This window comes from Eublepharis macularius, chromosome 6 (genome assembly GCF_028583425.1).
Source record: "Eublepharis macularius isolate TG4126 chromosome 6, MPM_Emac_v1.0, whole genome shotgun sequence".
Lineage (NCBI taxonomy): Eukaryota > Metazoa > Chordata > Lepidosauria > Squamata > Eublepharidae > Eublepharis > Eublepharis macularius.
Window position 1 is genome coordinate 107,252,875 of NC_072795.1, and position 23,431 is coordinate 107,276,305.

A 23,431-nucleotide genomic window follows, 5' to 3' on the forward strand; every position below is an offset into this window, starting at 1 on the left:
TGCTGATTACACTTGATAATGATTATTTTTAAAACAGTCGTCTCGTATAGATAATATAGTTCTCACTTTGGGTTATTTGCTCTAGTACCTTGGATATCCAAAAGCAATATAATTCAGATAATTAATTATACTGATCATCAAAATTCAGTCAGCAGCTAGAAGTTCATGCTGTCCATGGTCCAACGGATTAACTCTGAAATAAATAAATAGTCAAGCTAATATTATCTTGTAGTCTTTATTCAGGACCTTGATTTAATTTGCTGATGCCCTAGATTTCTATTTTCTGGTACATCATTTAAATCTGTGGTTTCATATTTGTTTTTTGTATGAAAGATTTTATTATCATTGTCAACATTTTTATCTATTGCAGTTAGAGTGCAATTTAAAAGATGAAGTTTATGTAACAGGGAATTTTGCTTAAGTTCTAAGATTTATTATATTTGGTTTCTGTATTGAACAAGAACCAAAATAAACAACTATTTAGCATTAGCATTACTTTAGAACGTCTATTATTTATTTGGAAAATGTATATGCCACCTCTCCAGAGACCTGCTTGAGGTGATGTCTATCTGTTTGCTTGTTCCCACACTCTCCCACCATCTCTTACTAGCCAATAAGACAGACGTGATGCCAGTTAGAAAAGCAGAGCTCTCAAACAACATTGTGCTTTCAACCCTTGATGCGTTTCAGTTGACTCTAGCTGACTCAGTTAAGAGACTAGGGGTTATACTAGAGCCAACATTGCTGCTAGAGAAGCAATTAAATGCAGCTGCAAAAGAGGCTTTCTTACAATTCAAGACTAGCCTGGAAGATGGCCCCCTACCTTGACATGGCCAATCTGGCCACCTAGATTCATGCCATGGTAACAGCAAGATTAGAGTACTGTAATGCACTCTACAATTCTCCCTTCAAAGTCAACTTAGAGACTCCAGATGGTGCAGAACATTGCAGCTCATTTACTTTCAGGAGTTAGACGGAACATGCATATTAGTTCTGTAGTCACTTTACCTACAGTTACCATGCTCAATTCAAGGTTTTGATGATCACATTCAAAGCCCTTCATGGCTTTGGCCCTTCAAATTTATGCAATACCCTCTCTCCCTATGTTTCGCCACATCAGCTTCACTCATCTAAACAGGGCTTTCGACAGATACCACCCTGCATTTGGGCAAAATCAACAGCTGCCGGTACATGTGCTTTCTCTGTGGTAGCTCCCACCTTATGGAATGGCCTGCCTGAAGAGGTCAGGTAAGCTCCCACTCTCCTCGCCTTCCACAAACTATGAATAACTGAATTATTCAGGAGGGCTTTCTGCTCAGATTGGGCTCAGCCATAAGAAATGGCTCATAGAAATGCCTTGGTAAGGAACAGGGACTATAGACCTTGTTATTATGTACTATCTGCCCATGTACATATGCTTCTACTGAGTAGTTTCCAAGTTGTTAAAGATGTCATATTAATTAGTTATTCTTTGTTTCAGAAAGATTGCATTTCTGCATTTATGCTTGTTTTCAATTTTTCTGCAATCATACTCTATTGTATCTGTTCATTGAATGTCCTAACTGTTGATCATATTGTATTTTGCTCAGTCAGTGTCCTAGATGTTGATTACATTGTACTGACTTGCACTATGAAATTTTCTTTGGGTCTCAGTGATAAAGGTGGTCAATAAATGAACAAGTATATATATACATAAACTTGGTAGGCATGGACACTGGCATCTCCTTCTAACACATTGCATTGGGGCAGCAGAAAATTTTCTGATGCATCACCAGCTTAAGCAGTCATCTGACCTCCATGCTGCCACGTGGGAGAGCTGGCATATTTGTATACAGAAAACTTAAATATAAATATAATGCAATTACTATGAGTCTTCATATGTTGATATTTAGAGGAAAGTAAAGGATAAGACAAGGAGGGTAAAAACATGGTTATGAAGCGAAAGTACCAGATTTGAATCTCTGCTCAACCTAAGGCTGCCAGGCCCCCTGAGAGTCAAATTGGGGTGGGGGGAGCTGGGGGGCAGCAGGTACTTACTCTGCACATTCAGAAATCATGCACATGTTTCCTTGCCCACCTGTCATGTTGGAAAATAATGTCATTTTCCAGTGCAACACAGAAGCACACATCCAGCCTCCCCCAAAGTGCCATTCCCCTGGCCAGCCAGGTAAATGGTGGGAAGAGGGCAGGGCCTGGAGGCTTGGGATTCCCCCACCCCCAGCAGTGGGATGGCATGCCTATCTCAGCCTTGTACACATTGATTGGCCTTAGGTGAGTCACTATCTCTCAACTTTGCTCACCTCCATTCATAGCACACGGACATTAATACTAGTCTGCTCCTTAGAGAAAACTTAGGAATTACTGAGATAATGTATGTGGAACACTTGAAAAGGAGTATATAAAATTTATTTCTGGTATAGTTATTATTTGAAAAGGCTCACTATCAAAACCCAGTGACAAAATCAGAACCATTCTTTCCTTTCAGCCACATTTACGAGCGAATGTCTTTTTGTCAGATGACTGCTAGCGTTGCCAGTACAGCTCTATTAGCATTTATATGAAAGCCTTCATTTTTCATCCACAGTCAGTCCACCCAGATAGTGAATCCCCTTGCTCAATATTATATTTCTTTCTGCCTACTTGGCAAAGTGTCCTATTCCCTCCTATCAGCCAGCAGGTTGCACAACCAACATTTGTGACCTCTTGACAATCGTTCAGCTCAGGAAGTAGAAAATTATTGCAGGTGAAGGGGTACTCTATCGATCACAAGCCGTATCTTTTGGCTGTTTACAGAATGCTACTTAAACAGATACGGTAGTTTTTTTTAACCTCAGATATGTTCATGGTGCCCTACAGATCAGTCACTAATAAGGAAAATAAACTGTCCAAAAGGTGATACATCTTAACAATAACTTTTATCTCCTTATTTTTGAAATCTAAAGTATCCTGAACAAAATGAAGACATTCCAGTATGATACAAGACTACTGCAAGTGTTCAAAATCTTTACAATATTTTTATTATTTTTTACCCTGCTGCTTAACAAGTTGTTAGTCTTGTGTTTAGGTATGTATAAATTGTGTGTGTATGTCTGTGCATTCTCCTTTAACTCAGAGCAGAACCACAAGTGACAAAAGGCACAGATTGGACACTTGTCTGCTTCCCTCAAGTTTTGATGGGAAATGTAGGCATCCTAGTCTCGCAGCTTCGCTCTCTGACTGCTGTCCAGTGGACTTTTCAACTGTCACTTGTCCAACATTCTGCCAAGTTGCCTACATTTCCCATCAAAACTTGAGGGAAGCAGACAAGTGTCCAATCTGTGCCTTTTGTCACTTGTGGTTCTGCTCTCAAATTGTAGTTGAACCTAAAATGTAGCTGCCTTGACCTAAACCAGAATATTGGTTTATAAAGGTCAGTATTGTCTACTCGCAGTGGCCCTCCAGGGTCTCAAGCAGAGGTCTTTCACATCACTTACTACTTATTCTTTTTAAAAGAGGGCTGCACTCACCTGTAACTGTTGTTCATAAAGTGGTCTTCATCAAGTGGCCTTCCATGCAGGCACACACTGGGACTGCACACACACAGGCCAGCTATGGAGATTTCCAAAACTTTCTAGAAGACTATGTTACCAGCCCGCCCCCCCCTCCTGTTATGGAGCTTGCTATGAACTGTGCCAGTTTCCTTCCTTGCTGTTTTGAAGCTCTGCCAAAGACTCTGTTAGGGGCAGCAATGCCCATGCCTGCTTCCTGCCTCTCTGCTGTTATGGACTGTGTTACCTATGCCTGTTTCCTGCCCCCTTGGACACCTACCTCACCTGGGCCCAGAGCCATACCACTAGCAGCACAGTGCCAGCCAGAGGGACTCTCCACGAGCCTGGCCAGGCACCCCGTGGTCAGTTCCCGCAGGAAGCCCCTTGCAGGATGATCACTGGGTCTGCCCTTCCCACTGGGCAGTCTGGTAGCCAGCCCACAAAGTGTGGCAAGGGAGAAGCCATGTTCTCAGGCAGCAAAGAACCACCAAGGACATTTTACTCTGAAGCTGCCATTTCAAGACCAGCTTCCGTCACATCCATGGAGCCCAGCCTCACCCTGATATGCAGATCGCTGGCCATAGTCCTGGGACGGAAGAGATGTGCTGGCTGAACAAAACAGACAATGGATTCATATTGATGCACCCATCAAGCACTGACATTCCAAGCTGATCCCATCAGTATAACCCGGCTTCCTGTCAAATCTAATCAACCCGCCCTGCACTCCTTCCCTTCCTTTTGTCCCTTCCCAAGGTGTCACTATCACACAATTAGATTCTAAAGTGGACCATTAGCGATAGTTGTAGAACCATCAAGCTTTTGTTCCCCCTCCTGAGAACCACATGGAAGGCCCCCGCCCCAGGGTACATTTTTGGCTATTTAAGCAGGTTCTGCTTGACACTTGGTGCTCGGTGCTGGGCGCCGTGCCCAGTGCCTGGCGCCGTGCTCGGCCTGGTGCTGCGCCCCATCCCCAACTCAGATGGCACTGTACATTGCCCCCCCTCAACCTCGCTGCTGGAATCTCTGCTTCTCGCCATGATCAGGTAATGTATTGCCTTTATTCCATTGATCTCAAGTGGGTTCCTGCTAATGCAAATGTCTCTGTAACTCTTTCCAACCTTTATTTCTGAGTTCTTGTATGTCTGCTGTATGTAAGTGCTATGTCAGGCATATGCCACACTTTTAGTAAACATTATTTATTTGAATATTAGCCTCCTCTTTCTTGTCTGAGTAATCTGATAGATTGACTCTGGTATATATTGGTTAAAGATCCGTGCTAGCGCAAGCCAAACTGCTTGCTAATTTCCCCATAAAAAGCAGTTCTGGTAACAACTAGGAGCACCCCTCCTCCCTTTGGCACTTTCCCACCAAAACCATCACATGACCAGGAGGAAGGGCACTATTCTGTTCTCTCCATGCCACCACCAGAGACCCTCAGAACGTTCCAGAGAGTCCAAAGCAGGGCAAGAGGGAGGAATGTGTGCCAGCACAGAACACCACTTGATGAACAACAGTTACAGGTAAGTGCAACCCCATTTTAATCTTTGTGGCTTCCATGAAGTACCACATTGGGACGGTAGCAAGTTCACTCACTGAAGGAGGTAGGTGTGAAACTCTCAAAGTAAGAGACTATGGAGGACCACCTTCCCAACATATGCTTAGCATCTCATTGACATTAACCCAGAGATGTTTCTAAATAAGTTGGGGGTTGTGACAGATTGCACATTGTTAAAAAGCCTGGAAGTGCTGTACACACAGCTGCAGGACTATTAAGGATTAACCCCTCACAGAATCAGAGAGCTTTGAGTGACAGGTTACTCCAAGGCATATGATTGAGTAGCATGAGCTGGAAAGAGGAGGGTTTTTTTTCAATCTTAGTAGAGAGAGGAATCGAGTGTGAAGCAATGGGAGACAGAGTCCTAACGGACAGCAGTTTTAACACTGGCAGGAGAATTGGGGAAATCTGGCAAGAAGGTTTGGAAGTAGGTGTAGACTCCCAAACAGGACACAGAAAGGAGATAGATCTTCTAAGGAGAGAAGATTTTCCCTACCCAGTCAAACAGGGAGATAGCTCTGGAGAGTGAAGAGATCCTGATCGGATATGGTTGAAAACTGCCTGTGGAGACCTTTAGATTCAGTTAAGGATTGAAGGAAAGCTCTGGTGCATGAAGAGAAGGGGATTGTAGTACTTGAAAGTGGGTAACAGCATTCCTAACTCCAAAAGAGAAAGAGAATACTTAAAGAAAGTATACTAGAATGCGTGGGGGGAAATAAGGGAACCAAAGCCTCAAAACATAAGCCTTTAAGTATCTGTGAAGAGCATAAGAACTGAAGTCTGTGAATATTCTACTTTCACCTTATATATGTTGTTGAATGTTGAATTAGAAATTGTAATAACTGATTTCACCTGACCTTTCCCCTCTAAAGTAAATAAACTAGTTAGTTATAAACTAGTTAGTTATTTTTGGAATTTTTAAAAAGCCTCTAGTGCTATTTCAGTTGTTTAAGGATGATAGAACATCATGAGAGCTCTCTAAAACTGTCCCTGCCAAAATACAAATATGGATATAGCAAGGAAAAAACAGTGCTCTGGTGGTGTTCTAGGTAAATGGCACTGAACAGTCAGGCACTCAAGGGCAAGTGCAATAGGCTCTACCAACCTACAAAGGAAGGGTCTCTCTTGAAGCCTGAATGACTAATACAACCGATGTTGTGAAACATAAGGTCTAAAAGCCAGCCCCTGGTAGGGAATTCCGGTCAGGGCACTGGACACGTTAACATTATGAAACTCTATGAATGGGAGAACACAGGTTAGAAACCCACCTCACGGGGTGTTTGTTGTTGTGGGGATAATAATAGCATACTTTGTAAACCACTCTGAGTGTTAAGTCGTCCTGAAGGGCGGTATATAAATCAAATGTTATTATATTATTATTATAAACCCACAATGTCCTCATTTCACAAGTGGAAGTGCTGTACTCTAAACCTGAAGCACAAGAGAAGTGCAAGAAGTTAACCAAGTGTTACACCCTAGTTTAAATGTCTTTGGAGATCCAATAAGGAAGAGGAAAATTTAGAGTGTATGAGTCCCAAACATAGTCAATAATACAAGAAGGGTCCAAGTCCTCCTATAGCCTCCTGTAGCCTTAGAGGTGCAAGATATGATCATCATGGAGCAGCAATTGCCACTCAGAAAAAAACTAAGACTACTGCTATAGTGCAAGAAAACTGCCAAAACCATCAATGGAAGTGAAAACATAGCAGATGCATACCAGAATAATGAAAACAGTGAAGCAGGTGTGATGGGGCCAAAGAAAGGACAGACAGTATGCACCATCAATTAACTCTGTGCTGCTAGTAGAACAATCTGCACAGCAAAAATCAGCCAGGAATAACAACAACAACATTCGATTTATATACCGTCCTTCCGGACGACTTAACACTCATTCAGAGTGGTTTACAAAGTATGTTATTATTATCCCCACAACAAAACACCCTGTGAGGTGGGTGGGGCTGAGAGAGCTAGAAGCTGTGACTGACCCAAAGTCACCCAGCTGGCTTCAAGTGGAGAAGTGAGGAATCAAACCCAGTTCTCCAGTTCTCCAGATTAGAGTCCCATGCTCTTAACCACTACACCAAACTGGTTCTCATAAATAAAACAAAAAAACAGATAACCTTGCCAGTGGATTAGCAAGGGCATTCCCCAATGACGGGGGTCCCTGGAAGCAAAGGAGCAAACAAAAGGGCAGGGCATAGACTATCACAGTGTGTAGCAAAGCCAAATAGGCCATGCCTCCAATCAGAGTATCTAAGAGTTGGTGCCAGTTAGGTTAGGAAACATTATTGCAATGCATTGCAATGACATGGAGCATTTGAAGAAAAACAAAAGACAAAGAAAGGTAAAGTATGTCTAGTACTCTTGGTGAAATTAGTAGTAGTAGTATGACAAATAAGATCGGGAGCCACTTGGAGGCACATCCTCATAGTAGGGCTCCCACATTACAGGGGAAGCCCCTGAGATGGCACTAAATTTCAGAGTCACAGCATCACGAGAGTGCCCTGGGAAGAACAGAGTACTAAAAGCATGTGAATGGCATGCATATGCACTGTCTAAGAAAGAAGAAAACAAATTTGGGTATCCCATGAGGTGTGAAACTAAAACTGAGGACGACATTCTGCCAAGGTGACACATACAGGGGTATAAGAACACAGAACTGCAATGTGAAGGTGGAAACACTAAACCATCTTAGTAAAGTGTAGATCGACTAATACTGAAAACGGACCTTTGGACACTTACTGTGAAGGTTCCTTCTCCTCTGAGGAAAGGAGGACATTGTGGGTGATTCCCACCATCCAATCAGGGAAGCAGGAACTAATTTCCTTCCTCTTCCTGTCTGGCATGTGGATCTTCTGTTCAGGCGACTCCACAAAGCAATAACATTGAATGTATCATTCAGCAACTGTCAATATCGAGAGAAAAACACCTGTTGCATTAACAGGTACCGTAAATAAAGCATAATCCAGAGGAGGTAGAAAAATGAGGCAGCAGGGTAGAGTAGAACAAAGGCCCGAGGAGGGCAAGTTTTCCTCCTTTCCTCAGAGGAGAAGAATCCTCCACGTTAAGTGTCCAAAGGTCCATTCTCCCTCTGAGGCGAAGGACATCTTGGGTGCTCCCAAAGCAGTATCCACTTTCTGGGTGGGATGTGGTCTTCATCCGAGATCATGCCCTGCAGAACTTTTCTACCATAGGCAGTATCCGCTGAATCAAACAGATTTAATTTGTAGCATCTCACCAAGGTTGAGACTGACAACCATGTTCCTGCCTTGCAGACTTTTTCTACAGAAGTCTTCCTGTGCAATGCTGCGTTGGTAGCAGCACTCCTCAAAGTGAGACTTTATTCCATTAGGAATCTCTATGATGAAAGATTTGTGAGCTTCGATAGTGTATGTTTTGCTATTGGCACCTACAGCTGCTGAAGGCATTTTCTTCCCCAAATTGAGGGGAGATATATTGATGAACAGTAAGTACGACTTTCTGATTTGCACTGTTCGGAGTAGATAGGACTTGAGAGTCCATCTGATGACTAGGTTGTGTCAGAGCCTCTCCCTAGAATATTTAGGGTACAGGTAGAAATATGGTAGCCTTATCTCTTGCATCCTGTGGAATTTAGAATAGACTTTTGGAAAAAAGATTGGGACGGTACGAAGTATCATCTTATTGTTGTGAAAGATACAGAGTTCAGGTCTGACTGATGGTGCGCTTAGTTCTGAGATTCTTTCGGTGTACACGACCACAATGAGGAAAATGGTCTTCATTCTCAGCCTTCTCAGGTGAACTTCCTTGACCAGTTCAAATGGATGTTTGGTCAGGGCTGTGTAAAATGTCCAGTGCTTTCCTCCTGCCCCACTGAGTGAGGGCTTTCCAAGAGGAATTGTAAATTCTGACCATGAACTGTTTTCTGGATGCTAGGAGAGTGTCAGCCATCTCTTCGGAATATCTCCATGGTCGAATCCACATTACTCATTCTAAGTCGCATGTTCCCCACGTTCCCCATGCAATCCCGAGTGCCAGTCACATTACCTCATTAAACAGACGCATTTCATTTGCATTTCTCCCGAATATGTGGTCACAGGTTTTCAACGGGAGTTTCACGGTGGCTGTGAACGGGCCAATGCGCAATTTACGCGGGTTTTTTAAAAACCACCCCCCTCCCTGTCTCTCCGGCCGTTCCGAGAGTTCCTATTGGCTGATTCAACTTGCAAGTGCTCCGTAGTCTGCAAAAGACTGTTTTTGACTTCATAGCATTGGATTTACTGATTATGCTGTTTCTGAATCAAATCTGGTAGTTTGAAAAATCATTTTGGGGTTAATCCATCCTCAGAACGGACTCGCGAAACTTCCTTTTTAACTGTTTTTTTTTATTTTATATTACTGTAATATCGAAATTACAAAATATCGAAATAATGACACTCCAAGGAAGTGAAACTTCAGTAAAATTCAGGCACTGAACTGTCCTGCATAGGAAATGCCCACGAAAGCTTTCCACATGCTTCCAAATTTCCAAAAAAGAAACGGGAGAGAGCCATCAGTGCTGTCAGTGGGGGAAAGAGAGGCATCATTATCTTCAATGATGTTTCTTTATAAGGCAAGATCGAAATAACGGAAAAGTGCGCTAAAAAAAAATAAAAAAATGGGCGGGGAAAAAAGGTCCCGCCCCAAAAAGCGGTTTTCGAGCGGCCGTGTGACCGGAGGGACGCACGAGAAAGACAGATTGGAAGCAGGAATGTGAATGAAGAGGAAAAAATTGCGGACTGGAGGCAAACGGAAGATATCCGATAAACATGCGGGTAATGGGTGAATGTGGATTCGACCCATCTTAGAAAGGTTTCCCTTTCTATTTCCACACCGTTAAGCAGAGTGAGTCTAAATGAGAGTGCCACATCATTCCTTGCTGTAACATGACCAGAGAGGGCAGCAGGATGAGGGGTGGAGATATCACCACCTGTTGGAGTGTGGAAAAGCATATTCTGCGGGGCCACCAAGAGGCAACCACTAGCACTTCGCTCCCTGTTCCTTGATCTTTCTCAGGAGTTTGGGTATTACTGGTAAGGGTGGCAATGCGTAGAGGAGGCCTAATGGCCACTGTGATGTCAGAGCATCTGCTTGTGGGTGGAACAAACCTTGTCATATACCCTGTTAATTGATGGTTGTGTTGGGAAGCAAACAGGTCCATGAGAGGTGTTGAAAAGTGTGATGTTATCCATTAGATGAGATCTTTCTTAAGAGACTATTCCCCTTGTTGAATGGTCTACCTGCTCAGCCAGTCTGCCTGGACATTGGATATGCCTTTGATGTATTCATGATGTGTTCATGTGTTTGATGTGTTCAGTTCTGATTGAGGCTAGGTGACCTTCCTCTCAGGTAAGTATACTTGCTACTTCTTATGCCGCCTCGAGGTCTTGGATCCCCCCTGCTTGTGTGTGTGTGTGTGTGTGTGTGTATGTATGTGTGTGTGTGTGTGTATGTCTTGTGTGCAACCTTGTACATACAGATCAGGATGTGTGAGTTCACTATCTGATCTCTGAACTGGAACAAGACCAGACAAATCACTTCCATTTCCAAGATATTGATAGGAAGACATGCCTAACCTGTGATCCTTGCATCTGTAAATATTGGTTGTTATCAAGGGGTCGTGAATCTTTTGCTTTGCATTGGGTTGGTGACCTTGGCTCAGACTGGTTTTGATCTAAAGTGGTACCTGGATAGGAAGATCTGTCTTCTCCATGGTCTGTTGTTAATAAGATCTGAGAAAGGTCTGAAGCAGTCTTGCATGTAGACGACCCCAAGGTTTGTTGGCCACTAGTAAACCCATCAGTCTGCGTAGTGACGTGAGAAGTGATTTTGCACTCTGATGACAGTCTTGGCAGGCAGTTTGGTCTTCCTCACCTTTTCTTTGGTGAGGGATAGACAACATTCTTTTGGTGATTATGATCATACTCAGGTGTTCCAGCTTTGAGGGAACTGAATGGTGAACTGAGTGTCGTGGTGAGATTTTTGTTTTGAGCCCGATCTGATCAGGAGATTGTCAGGGTACAAGTGAACATGAAAACCTCTCTCTCTGAGACATACAATGGGGTTGATTAGGAGCTTTGTGAACTCTCTTGGCACGGTAGATAGGCCAAAAAGGATGGCTCAGAACAGCCTTGTGAGACTATTTCTAAGGGACGTCTGCCTGCATGTAAACTCAAGCTTGATGGTAAAGAGTAGTTGGTCTCTCACAGGGACAGCTTGCAAGTCCTGTCTTAGAGATCATGATATCAAGGTCAGATATCACGTGTGGAGAACTGTCTGTTTGATCTTGGGACAAAGTAAGCATTATCCCCACAATACAGCTGGGGAGCTGGGGCTGAGAGGGATGGTTTACCCAAGGCCATGAAGTAAGTTCATGGCAGTAGTGAGATTTGAACCAGCAGAGTACTGCATCACAGTTCAGTTACTTAACCACAAGTGGATTCTTGAAAGGTGTCCCCCTCCAAGTGTCAGGCATCTTGTCTAGTTCAGCTCAAAGATTCCCAAACTAGGCGAAGATTTCTCCTCTGGCAGGTAGGCAGGCAGTTCCTTCCTTCCATCCCCTCACTCAGTCAGGTCTTCCAGGCGAGCAGTAGTAATCCAGGCAGGCAACGGTTAATTCAAAAGCCAGAGAGGAGCCAGAGGAAAGGCCAGGCTCAGCAAACACACACAGCACAGTCTATGTAGCCTCCATAAATCATCCACAAAATGGAATCTGCTCAGAGCCAGGCCTGCTTTTTATGTTCTTGCAGAATTTGAAAAAGACTCTCTCCCCCCAAAGAATCCCTGATTGGCCAGACAACTTTAGCTCCTGTACCCATTGGTAACTCCCTCCCTCCCTCTCCTTCCTGCCTCGCTACCCCATCCCCCATGGGAAAAAAGGCCAAGAAAGCCCATGAATTTTTTTTAAAAAACAGGTTGGAAGTAGCCACCCTCTTTAAAATGGCTGGAGCTGCGTTTGCTGGATATCTCCAAGTACATTCAAAATATTTGGCATTCAGGTATTCGGGATCCTGAATTTATTCAGGAATCTCTATTTCTAATTAGCATATATTTGGCTGTATATTTAGTATAATGGTACCAAATTGCACAATGTCCTAATGGCTACTGATGTTTCAAGTTTGTTCAACTAATCAGAGAGAGAAGAGGACTTACTGTGATGGCATGCCTGTAAACATTAGGCAAGAGCCACTGTCTGTACTTCCATAACTAGTTTCATGCTTATGCTGGAAAAAGCCTGGCATTATAAATGACAAAAAGGGAAGAAGGAGTAATAAAAAATCATGAAAGTAGCTGCTAGGCAACCTCGTGTTTTCTGTTGCCAGTAGTAAATGCTTATAAAGAACACACAGCATGCTGGATCTCCATCTCCAGTTTTTTTTTAAAGTAGCTGTCTATCATCTTTCTGTTTTTCTTTCCTCTTGCTTTTGAGATAGTGCATCATAGGGGGCTGTTATGGTTAGCAAAAGGGCGAAAGTGGCTTTCCTTGCTGGAAACAACCTCAGACCAAGGTTTCCTGGAAAGCACCCTGGAAGCTGCTTGCCACCACTCAGGCACTTCCTGAGAACATCTAGATTGACCCACTCAGCTCAGCCCTAGCAAAATAACAGAGAAACAGGGTGGAAACCCTGGAAAATACCTTGTTGCAAACTAGATAGTACCCAGGCAATCTGGCACACAGGAAATTGATGCAGAGAAATATCTCCAAGAAATGTATGGTACCAAGGATGCCAAAAATGCCTTTATAGAAAGCAGGTATGTTATAGAAAAAAAGGGGGGGGGAGGTTAGGTGGATTTAAAAGAGGTAGGAAGGAGAACAAATACAGGGGAAAGCACACAATCACACAGCACACAGTCTTTCAAATAAAAGAATAATATTAAGCTAACTTAGCTAAGCACACTTTACCTAAGTTGTAGCTGGTTCCTCAGGGTATGTAGAAAGTTCCTTGCAGAACAAAGATAGTGGAGGAGTCCTTAACCCCTGGCCCACTGATCTTGGGGTCTCCAGATGTTCCAAAGTGGGGACAAAAAAGTCCAGAGCTCCCAGATATTTATGGGCAATTGAGTCTGACCTAGGTCAGCCTCCTTGGTGAGATTGATTAGCAGATCTAACCAATCCCAAGCAAAGCTCCATCTCTGATGTCAAAAACTACTTCCACCAATAAAAGAATTATTACAAGATGGTTCTGCCCTTTTAATAGCTCTGAACTAACATGACAAAAAGGGAATCTGGCTGAAACTAGTTGCCCTTTGTCAAAAGAGGATTAATTTGGCCAGGTAGCCCTAATGTGGAATGGAGTATAAAGTGCTATTTTCATGTAAGCCCGAGGAGTCCAAGACCTAGACACTCTAGGTGGCACTCTAGAGCCATATTGAATCTTAGGATTCTGAAACAGGAGTTTATGCTATAATGTCTGACACTAGAGTGTAGGGGGGTTGTCCTTCCTTATATGGTGCTTATATGATTGGAAGAGAAACCGTATGTAATAAATAATAAAGTGGGTAAAGAAGGTAATAATGTGGAAGAGGTTGGCAGAACTTGAGGTTGTTAATTTGACACAGCTACCAAGATGCTAACTGGCTTCTCTGAGCTCCCTGGTGATGTGTCCCATTCTAGCTCAGTAACTTGCATCTCTCAATTCTAAAGTGCCCCATTAGCTCGTCTTCTTGTCATTTATAATCACACGGGAAAGTGTCTCACTTTTACTCATTTGGAGGCAATGGCTAAGGTCGCATCTATCTGAATGTCTTCTTTCTTTTTAGTAACAAGAAAATAAATCAACAGCATCAGTTAAAGAGTCTATGGTAAGTGAAGATAATGACATTCATAGACAAAGGAACTGCACAGGTTATCTTCAAAACAGCCTAAAAGAATTAGCTGTCCAATTACAATATAAAGAAAATTACCAGTCTGTATCTTTATATTGATATAAATATATAATTCTAATAAGCAGTGATTAAAAGATGGTTCAGGGTGGGGTGGGGAGGTCATTAGGGACATCTTATAAAACTGAGTTGGAGGAATGGTCTGATAGTATATACAAAATTCAGAACTCCAAGTAAGTTCTCCCAGTGCAAAATTTCTCCCAAAACAACTTATATAATGGCTTCTCCCCTCCCCCCCAGAAGACATCCAACCATGTTAGAAACCATATCAAGAAAAGTACTTCCTTTCATTGTGTAATCCGCCTTGAGCCTCAGTGAGAAAGGCAGATTATAAATGACATAAATAAAAAAATGTATATTTTACTTTTCTTGTTGAAAATAAGTATTACTGACTTGACTTCTGCATTGAAAAATGGATTTTTTTTTACATTCCTGTCCCTTCTCATTTTCCATTATAACATAATATTTTAACCCTTTTGCTGATGCACAGCATATATTAAGAATGCATTATAAAATATTACAGGCATGAGTTTGAAAAATTAGGTCAGATTATAGGAACTAGTATGAAAACTTGAACACTTCATGAACATTGCTTTTCAGACACAGGGTCATCAGTACATGTCTACTCTAGTTTACAGTTGCAATCTGAGGGTGTGAGCACAGATATTCTACAAATTGGGGTGGGGAATTACATTTGCCGTAGATGCTACCATTGACCCCACCATCCATTCCAAACTTCCCTTCGTATTCCTCTGCATTCCAAATTTCCTCTACATTCCTCTACACTCCAGACTTCTCTTTGTATTCCTCTACATTCAAATAACAGATGAGGGATTTGGGGCAAGAACAGTGGAAAGGGAAAAGGCTGGTAGTAGACCAATTATTCTCCTTCCTGGATTCCTCTAAAATTGCCAATGGACCAAGTGCTCAAACTGGAAATTATACTGCATTCAAATCTCCTAATTTTATTTTGCTTAATTCTCTGTCCCCAATTTACTTTTCATATATGATACCCAAGCATTATGCAGGAGCAAACTATAGATTTACTATTGTGGGCACATTTAAAAGAAAGCCTTAACCATTCTCATATTTCTGAAATGGGTATCTAAAACAATACACATCTTGTAAACAAGTGTTCATGCACTTCTCTCTGTACATTTTTTAAAAGTGAATTCTTTAAATATCTTATGTGTTACCATCAAGTTGTAGTTTGTGAAGCAGCCCTCAGTTGACAGTCTATGAATGTGCTCAGAGATAATTTCTTGCTATCTAGAGGTATGCAGTGATGCTTTGGATACTTGACACTTTTTATGGCAGTAAGCACATATTTGTCACATATTTGTTGAGTGCCTTCATTAAATCTTGACTAGTCCAATATGCTTTTATGCTCCCTACCAAACAGTGGCAAGAAAACAGAACAAGGAAAGAGGAATGAGCATCTGTTCTTTTCAGAAACAGCATAAGAGGCATTACCATGTAATCATGAAGAGTCTTAATTGCCCTACTGGGATCCAACAAGATAGCAATTCTGACTCTACAGCACATTCTCAAGTTGCCTGGGAGGAAGTTAAGGAAGAATCCTGTCACAGTTGGCAGGCATGTCAGCCAACCAGCCTTTCTAATTACCCATCAATCTTCCCATTTTCCAGAAGGACTCTAGATTATGTGAAAGACTGGTCATTAAAGACATGTTCCTTTGCTTTAGAAGTGGGTGTCTTTTCCTTCTTTTTTTTATATTTCAACATGTCTTGCGCTGTTACAAGTTTTACATAAGAGTGTAGGAATGTGCTACAAAAAACAAATAAACGCAAGAGCCGATTCAATTACCTTGATGACACTTTCTCCAGGCCTCATGTCTGTGTAAATCTTGACATTGTATGATATGTTGGAGAAGGCTGGGGTGTTGTCATTTGCATCCATCACAATAATGTTGACTGTGACTGGTGTGCTTTCTTGAACACCATCAGAAGCTGTGATCTTGCAAAGAAGCAGACAAGAGGAAATTATGGGAGAACTACAAGTGAACATTCTAATTCCGATAAAACTCAAGTTGATATTTACTTTCACTTTCTATATACATATATATATATTTTACAAAATTCCCACATACAATTAACCTCATTTCAGCTTCAGTGACTAGAAAAGGTAGAAAGCAATTCCTTTGAAGTCTTCCCTCACAATATTTTGCATGCAAAATGAATACAGCAAATAATTTTGGAAAACTCTGATCAGACAGCTATTTTCTTTTTGGTTCATAGAGGACCTCCTCACTTTTTATTATGTATAGCTAAAATATTTTATATGTAGACTTTCATGTATAAAATGTGAATGCAACTCACGGATGTTTGCAAAAATAACTATCATACAAAGCACCTCAACAGGGAGCCGAGATAGTCCCTAAGAAGTGAAAACTCGGGGACAAGCGATTATGAAGGAGAACCTAGATTAGCAATGCAATTTTAAACAGAATTAAACCCTTCTAAATCCATTGAAATCAATCGGTCTAACTCTGCTTTTTAGATCTCCCCACATTCTCTTTAACATTAAAAAGCAGCTGTGGGAGGTGGGCCCAAATTTTGATAAGGGTCACAGGGCTGTGGAATGTGGTTAACCAATTTTCTTGTTGTTGTTTCCCTATGAAAACTGCCCCATACAGCTGCTATAGCCTCGGCAAGGGAAAGATCTAGGTGTTTCTATTGCATCTGTTTTTTCCCCTACTGTAGGTAAATCCCACCCACATGGTGGTCCCTGGCCATAAGGAAGCCTACATCGCTTCAACCAGGGCCAGGGCCTTTTCAGTCCTGGCCCTAGCCTGGTGGAACGTTCTGTCAATGGAGACCCGGGCCCAGCGGGACATATTATCATTCCGCCGGGCCTGTAAGACAGAGCTGTTCCACCAGGAGTTCGGTGGTTGAAGGGGGTGGTGTCATGTCGGCCTCCCACCTTTGGGGGTGGGGGGGGTTCTCCCCACCATTGCACTTTAATGTACTTGGTTAATTTATTTTATTATTGCTTATTGTATGTTGATTTTAGAATTATTGTTTTCTTGTTATTATTGATTTCAACTGTTTTTCACCTCCCAGAGCCCCTGAGGATGGGTGGTTTATAAATCGAAATAACAACAACAACAACAACAACAACAACAACAACAACAACAACAACAACAACAACAACAACAACAACAACAACAACAACAATAATGTCAGCTTTGGGTTTGGCTTAGCATAATGCCAGTAAAATGGCCTCTGGGGAGATGTGGATGAAGGTGAAAAAAATCTATCCCTAATTAATTCATGGGTGCAATATTCCAAATGACTACTTGCAGCCTGATATTCCTTATGCTTCTGACATAATTCTAGCTAGTATATTCACTTGATGATGCCAATTCATTTCAATGTAGGTAAAACCAGTCAGGGTGACAATAGTCTGTGGAAAGCCCACCTAACATCAATTCAATTCAATTCAATTCAATTCAATTCAATTCAATTCAATTCAATTCAATTCAATTCAATTCAATTCAATTCAATTCAATTCAAATACCTTTAATGGCATATAGCCCACCTAACATAATAACATTTGTTCTTTGACATAGCAAACAGCAGTGCTTGAAAGAATGCCTGGTGTGCTGGGAAAAAAACCAAACCCATGTTGCTTACCGAAAAGGTGTATAGCTGTTGGAGCTCCCTGTCAACTGGCTGAAGTAAGGTGAGGTAGCGTGTTATGCCAGTCTGAGTCACAGTAAAAAATGTATTATAGTCATTTAGAAAAAGATGGAGCTCAGGATCTTTAGTCTTCAAAAAGAAACAAAAGGAAGGGTTATTACTCACAAAGTTAAAGTAACAATACATACTGGAGCTTATTTAATAATAGTTCTAAATACTGGACTGACAGTGAAATGGGGGAAAATTAATATACCTAAATTGCAGCAATTACACCCTGTGCTTGAATTGGAGGGAGGGCTTATTCCCCATCTTACCATCTCCCTTTTTAACCAGCAGTGCTAGAGGAAAAGCCTACATTCTTTCCAAATAATTCAAGATCTGATCATAATGCTCCTTTGACAAAAAAAAATTGAAGCTTTTACTGCAATCACAAACTTTAAAAGGTGGCGGTGGAGAAGGGAGGGAGGAAGCAAGCTCCTACCACCTGCAAACCAAACAAAACCCCACATCATGGCAACAGACCTCTACCATTAGCTGATCACATATTTGCTACAAAAGGCAGTTCTTACAATTTTTTTTTGAAACATGCCTATGGAATGATGATAATTTAGGATTCAAAGCATCTGATCATTGAACGGCTGGAGAATCCTGCCAATATGCTTAATACAGCAGGCTCTGTGCAAAATAGCTTTGACTTGCTGGCAGTCAGTAAGCAGCTGTGCCTCACATTCTATAAAAAAGGGATGGAGGCATTCCCATTCTTTGCCACAAAACAATTTACAAAGAGGTAAAATGAACTACCTTTCTTAACATCAGAAGAAAAGGGTCTTGCATCATCTGGTCATGGATAATTACCTTGATTTTTTTAAAAAAACTAAAAATGTTGTGGTGTAATCTTGTGCATGTTTACTCAGAAGAAAATCTCACAATGCTTAGCAAGGCTTGCTCCCAAGTAAACCTGCAAAGTTTTCAGAAGACAGAATCCTGCACTTTGACATTTGCAATGATTCTAATTTTTGAGGAACAGCCATAGAAATGCTGTAAATCACTGAAAAGGCCCTCAACCTAGCGTGTCTCCCTCTGTATAAATCTGACCCGGCAATAAATATTTTAACACTGTAACCAAAGGTTGCAAAATAAAAATTCCAAAATAGGCAATCCCCTAAGAGAGATTTCCCCCCTCAGTCTGATTTGTTACAGTTTTAAGATCTGTTGGAAGTTTATATTTCTGAATAAATAAAACAGCGCCTTGGACCACAGTAGGAGCAGCAGAGGAGTGTGTGCTGCCCGGGTCAAGTTTTCTGAAACAGCCTTTTGGCGATGCTATTTCACACAACCAATTTTCAGACCAAAAGTCATACTGCCACGAGGTCCCCTTTCCTTCCAATTGTTAATATGATTTTATTGTAAGTAATAGCATTTATTTTCTAAACATTTTGCAATATATCATACATAGCAGAAAAAAACTTGGAAAAACAAATTGTTCTAATACTTTTTCTTTAAACTTCTAATGAAAAACTTAAGAACTCAGAGATACTTTTAGAAAAAAGTGTCTACAAGCACTCATGCTCCAGAAGGTGTAACAGTACCACTGCAACAGCCTGGAAAAGATGTAGTAAACAAAGGGAAAGTGTGGGCTGTTTTCAGACGTGATGCTTTCAGACATGATGCTTTCAAACACAATGGTCTTTTAATGACTGTCTTCAATATTCAATCCCATATTAACATTTGATATTCACACAAAAAGAGAAAGAAATGCTCCAAATTGCTTGTGAAACATGTGTCAAAACATCTTAAAAGAGACCAGGTGTTTGGGATCTGATGCAGAGAAAAAGCATCTTATATATAGCCCAGGTAGCACATAACTCTGAGCTTCTGATGAGGCATGAATGCACAAACAGAAGAAATCAGTCATTCATTCATCCACCCCATGGCAAGATACAGAGACAAACAATGGCTTCAGAATAGGGTTACCAACACTAGGTTGGGAAATGCCTGGATATTTGGGGGTGGAGCCTTGGGAGGGCTGAGTTTGGGGAGGGGAGGGGCTACTGAATGAACTCTCATGCTTCCTTCTCCCCATCTTCTCCTCCGTGCATAGCTTGGAAGTTAAATACTTCAACTTTCATATGAAACCAATTTGTTGTTACATATGGAGCACAAACCATGGCTTACCCTCTTAGCTTCAAAAAAGGATTCCAAACTAGGATTAAACCAGGGTTTGAAAGAAATTGCATGCACTTCTAACGATGGAAGTGCCCTTCCATTGTTGGAAACAACTGGTAGGAAATAAGCCACAGTTTGCAACAGAAATGAATTATTAAGTCATTCAAGAGGAAGAGGAGGGAACACAATCCAAAGGACATAATTGTGCCATAATCAAAATTATTCCTTGAAAGAAAGAGAGGTAGTAATTTTGGTATTCACTCCATAAGAAAGATAAAGATAAGTAGGTGAAAGCAAAAAAAACACTTCAATTAGAAAAGCAATACAAAATTATACTATTTTTAAACAAGTAATTTCCAAATTCTATTAAGCATGACAATGTTCAAAATTAGTAAAAATGTGATACTTTTAAGAGAATCTGTAGATAATGGCTTTGTGTTTAATTCAAAATTATATATTTAAAAAGAAAAAAAGAATGATCTAAACCCAGTAAATTTTTGTGTTCTACATTTTCAAAAATTCACAGACGAAGAAAGATGAGAGGAAAAACTCAAGCAATTCACCAAAATGAGCACCTAAAATACCTACAGGAATTGCACCTGGGAGAACCTACAAAGCAAAAACAAACACATGGAAAGAAAAGTAAGTATGAACAAAAAAACCCTTATACTTGGAAAACTGTATCAAAATAAATATGTTATAAGAAAACACATAAATGCAAAAACAGTTAAAAACATTCATTATCAGAATTTTCTGAAATGTTCTAAAAAAAGATCAGCATTTTGAACTGAAACGAACGCTTATACCATTTTATATATTCTCTGATAGCCTCTTTTCATTCAAACTGCAACCAGTTCTCTGTTTGCAGAAGAGGAGTCACATAATGTTACACAGATTTAGATCAATTATGGGGTTGGTTGCCTGAAATAAGATCTGCACCACCTCAGAAAAGTTAAGGAGATATACTAGGAGGAACAGTGGAAAACAGACAAGGAAAGATGCTAGGTGTAGGCGATACATATTAGAATGAGTTTCTAGAACATTACAATAACAGGATGACGTTCTAGCTGACTTACTCAGACTCGTTTCATGAGTTGAGTTCAGTTTGGTGTCTTACCAAATTATGTGGGCCCAATCTAGTTATTCAGCTACAGAATGTGGAGTTTCAAGATGATGGGAAAGGCTCCTACTGTAATGAGTGCTTAATGTGCTATCTAAATCTATGTCTGAGCTTCTGAACTCCATGACATTATTAACACTAACTTTTATCTCTCTGTTTAGGAGGGAACACCTATTTTCATTTTTCAAGTGTTCCCACATGCACAAAACAAGCTACGGCACCCAATGGTTTTGTCTACTCCAATTTACTCCCAAAGGGAATTAAATTAGTAATGAATCTTTGTTTTTTCTTTTGATTAAATGTAGGTGATACATATTGGAACTTTGACACATAAACCAGATTATACTGATGGGAACTAATAAAGTGGACAAAGAGCATGAAAGTACACTAGCTTGAAAATATACTGTAATAAAGTCGTGGCTAATTTTATCTCTGCTCCTCTTTAGTCAGTCTTGTAGCTAACAGCACATGGGAAAGACAGCTGGGATTTGGATTGGTGAAGAGGATAAGAATTTCTTCTCTTCCCACATGGCCTACTCTTTGTAGGATCTGATACTTATTGCCTTCTTTTAGCCCCTCAATCCCAACTTCATGTCCCAGCATAATTAGCTTCTTCAGACCCACTATGGTTTCAGTACAGTTTCCACTACAGCATTCTCAAACTGAGATGAGGTAAGGTTACTGTTTTTTTTTTAAGATTGCAGCCTAAATATCTTCCAAATGTTTCAAAATGGTACGCCTTTGGTGTGATCCTAAGAAGAGTTACTCAAGTCTAAGCCCATTGTAATCCATGGGTTTAGACTGGAGTAACTCTCTTTAGGATTGCACTGCTTTTGTACCATGTGGTGAATTTGTATGTGAGTATGGAGCTGGTTCTCATGTGATGTACTATCAAGCAGAGTCATTTTATAATAGTGATGGATATTAAGATTGCAAATCTGAGTACACAGAAGGTGATGAACATCAACGATGAATACACTATTTTTTCACCTAAACGTTATACATGAGCTACCAAATGTCATTACTTCACTTTCGTCTAGATCAAGCTACTCAACAGTATTGTACCTAGCTGTAGACTTAGAGCTCTGTTTAAACTAAAGGGGCACAGGCGACTGGGAAGACATCCACAGTCTAAAATCCCTCTGTCTTACTGCTACTTTACATAAGACCACCACATTTTTATTCTGCTTTTCCTCCAAGGAACTCAAGGCAGCATATATAGCTCTGCCTACGTAATCATACTTGCCATTCTGAATACGTAACTCTCAATTTCACTTATTTACAGCCTGACCATGTGATGCGCCCAGCCCTGAGCACACGATCCCTCCACATACAGAGAGAAGGAGAGTGAGTACAAGCATGCTGACCCACCCACTACCTCCACATGATTACTGGATAGTCAGCATTGTGTCTATGTGTTTAGGAAGTGCACACACTGGGTGAATTGTATGGTGGCCAACAAGGTGATTCATATGCCAATGTCCAGCTGCAGCATCACCATGTAACCTGCCCAGCCTGGACAGGCAATGTGGCCACCATAGCATGTCTCACTCAGCAATGCCACAACCAAACTGGGCACCACATGCAACTCACAGGCAAACCCTCCCTTCATGTAGCGGTGGTGATGGAGAGAGGTGGGACCTCTCTCAGGCTTTGTTGGGCTCCCAGTCTATCTCTGGAGGCAGCAAACCCCCACCCCCCCAGTATTCATAGATTTTGCCATTTATGGTGATCCAAGAAACAGAACCCCCATGAATGGTAAGTATCTACCGTAAGTCTTCAATGCAGACTAGGCTGAAAGAGAATGACCTTTCATGGGTAAGTGGGGATTTAAACCTAGCAGTATAATCCTATAACAGTGTAACAAATTGTTAGAAGATGAAGACTAACGCTGCCCTTACTTAAGTTTCAGAGGGGGGGACAAACCAGAAAGTAACAGAGGCCAGGGATCTGTTTACCCTTTGCTCTTTACTTTCTGACACTATCCTTTGATGTGTAATTGCTATTCTGAGGACTTCCTCCTTGTGACACTTCATCGTCCTCTCTTTATCACAATCTTCTTCTTTTTTCATCATCTTCTACCATGGATGCAGGACTTGACCTGCCATCCAGACCCATCCTCACACTAGATATATAAGGATCTATCACTCCTCTTTCATATTAGCGTTTGGATTTCCTACAATAAAGAACTCTCATTTCTTTTCTAAACCTGAATTAAGGCACTGAGCATAAGTTTGTTGTTTTCTCTCTCACACACACACCAACCATGCAAAGCTCTTACACCAACACATTTCCCCCTGGAAACGATGCAACTCTGCTAATACAAACGTCATCTGAAATTTAGATCCTAAGCATAACTTTTCAACGTTATTATTTCATCCATTTGACTCTTCTAAAATGAATGCGGTTTGTGTTTATAAACTACCCAGTGCGAGTGTGCCTGCTGCGTGCTGGCCTGGGAAATGTTTTGCCTCCTCGGCCCGTTCCCTATGCCTTTGTC

The 23,431-nt window shown here is 41.2% G+C and overlaps 1 protein-coding gene across 2 annotated transcripts in view; it reads right to left on the reverse strand.

Annotated features, from left to right (window-relative positions):
* Positions 1–23,431, reverse strand: part of PCDH15 (protocadherin related 15) — a 521,765-nt gene that overhangs the window by 232,363 nt on the left and 265,971 nt on the right. For both annotated transcript variants that reach the window (XM_054983659.1, XM_054983658.1), the window contains 2 exons: positions 17,640–17,774; positions 15,811–15,960 (listed from right to left, as the gene is read on the reverse strand). In XM_054983659.1, coding sequence (XP_054839634.1) covers positions 15,811–15,960; positions 17,640–17,774 — 285 coding nt within the window. The remainder of the gene's footprint in view (positions 1–15,810; positions 15,961–17,639; positions 17,775–23,431) is intronic.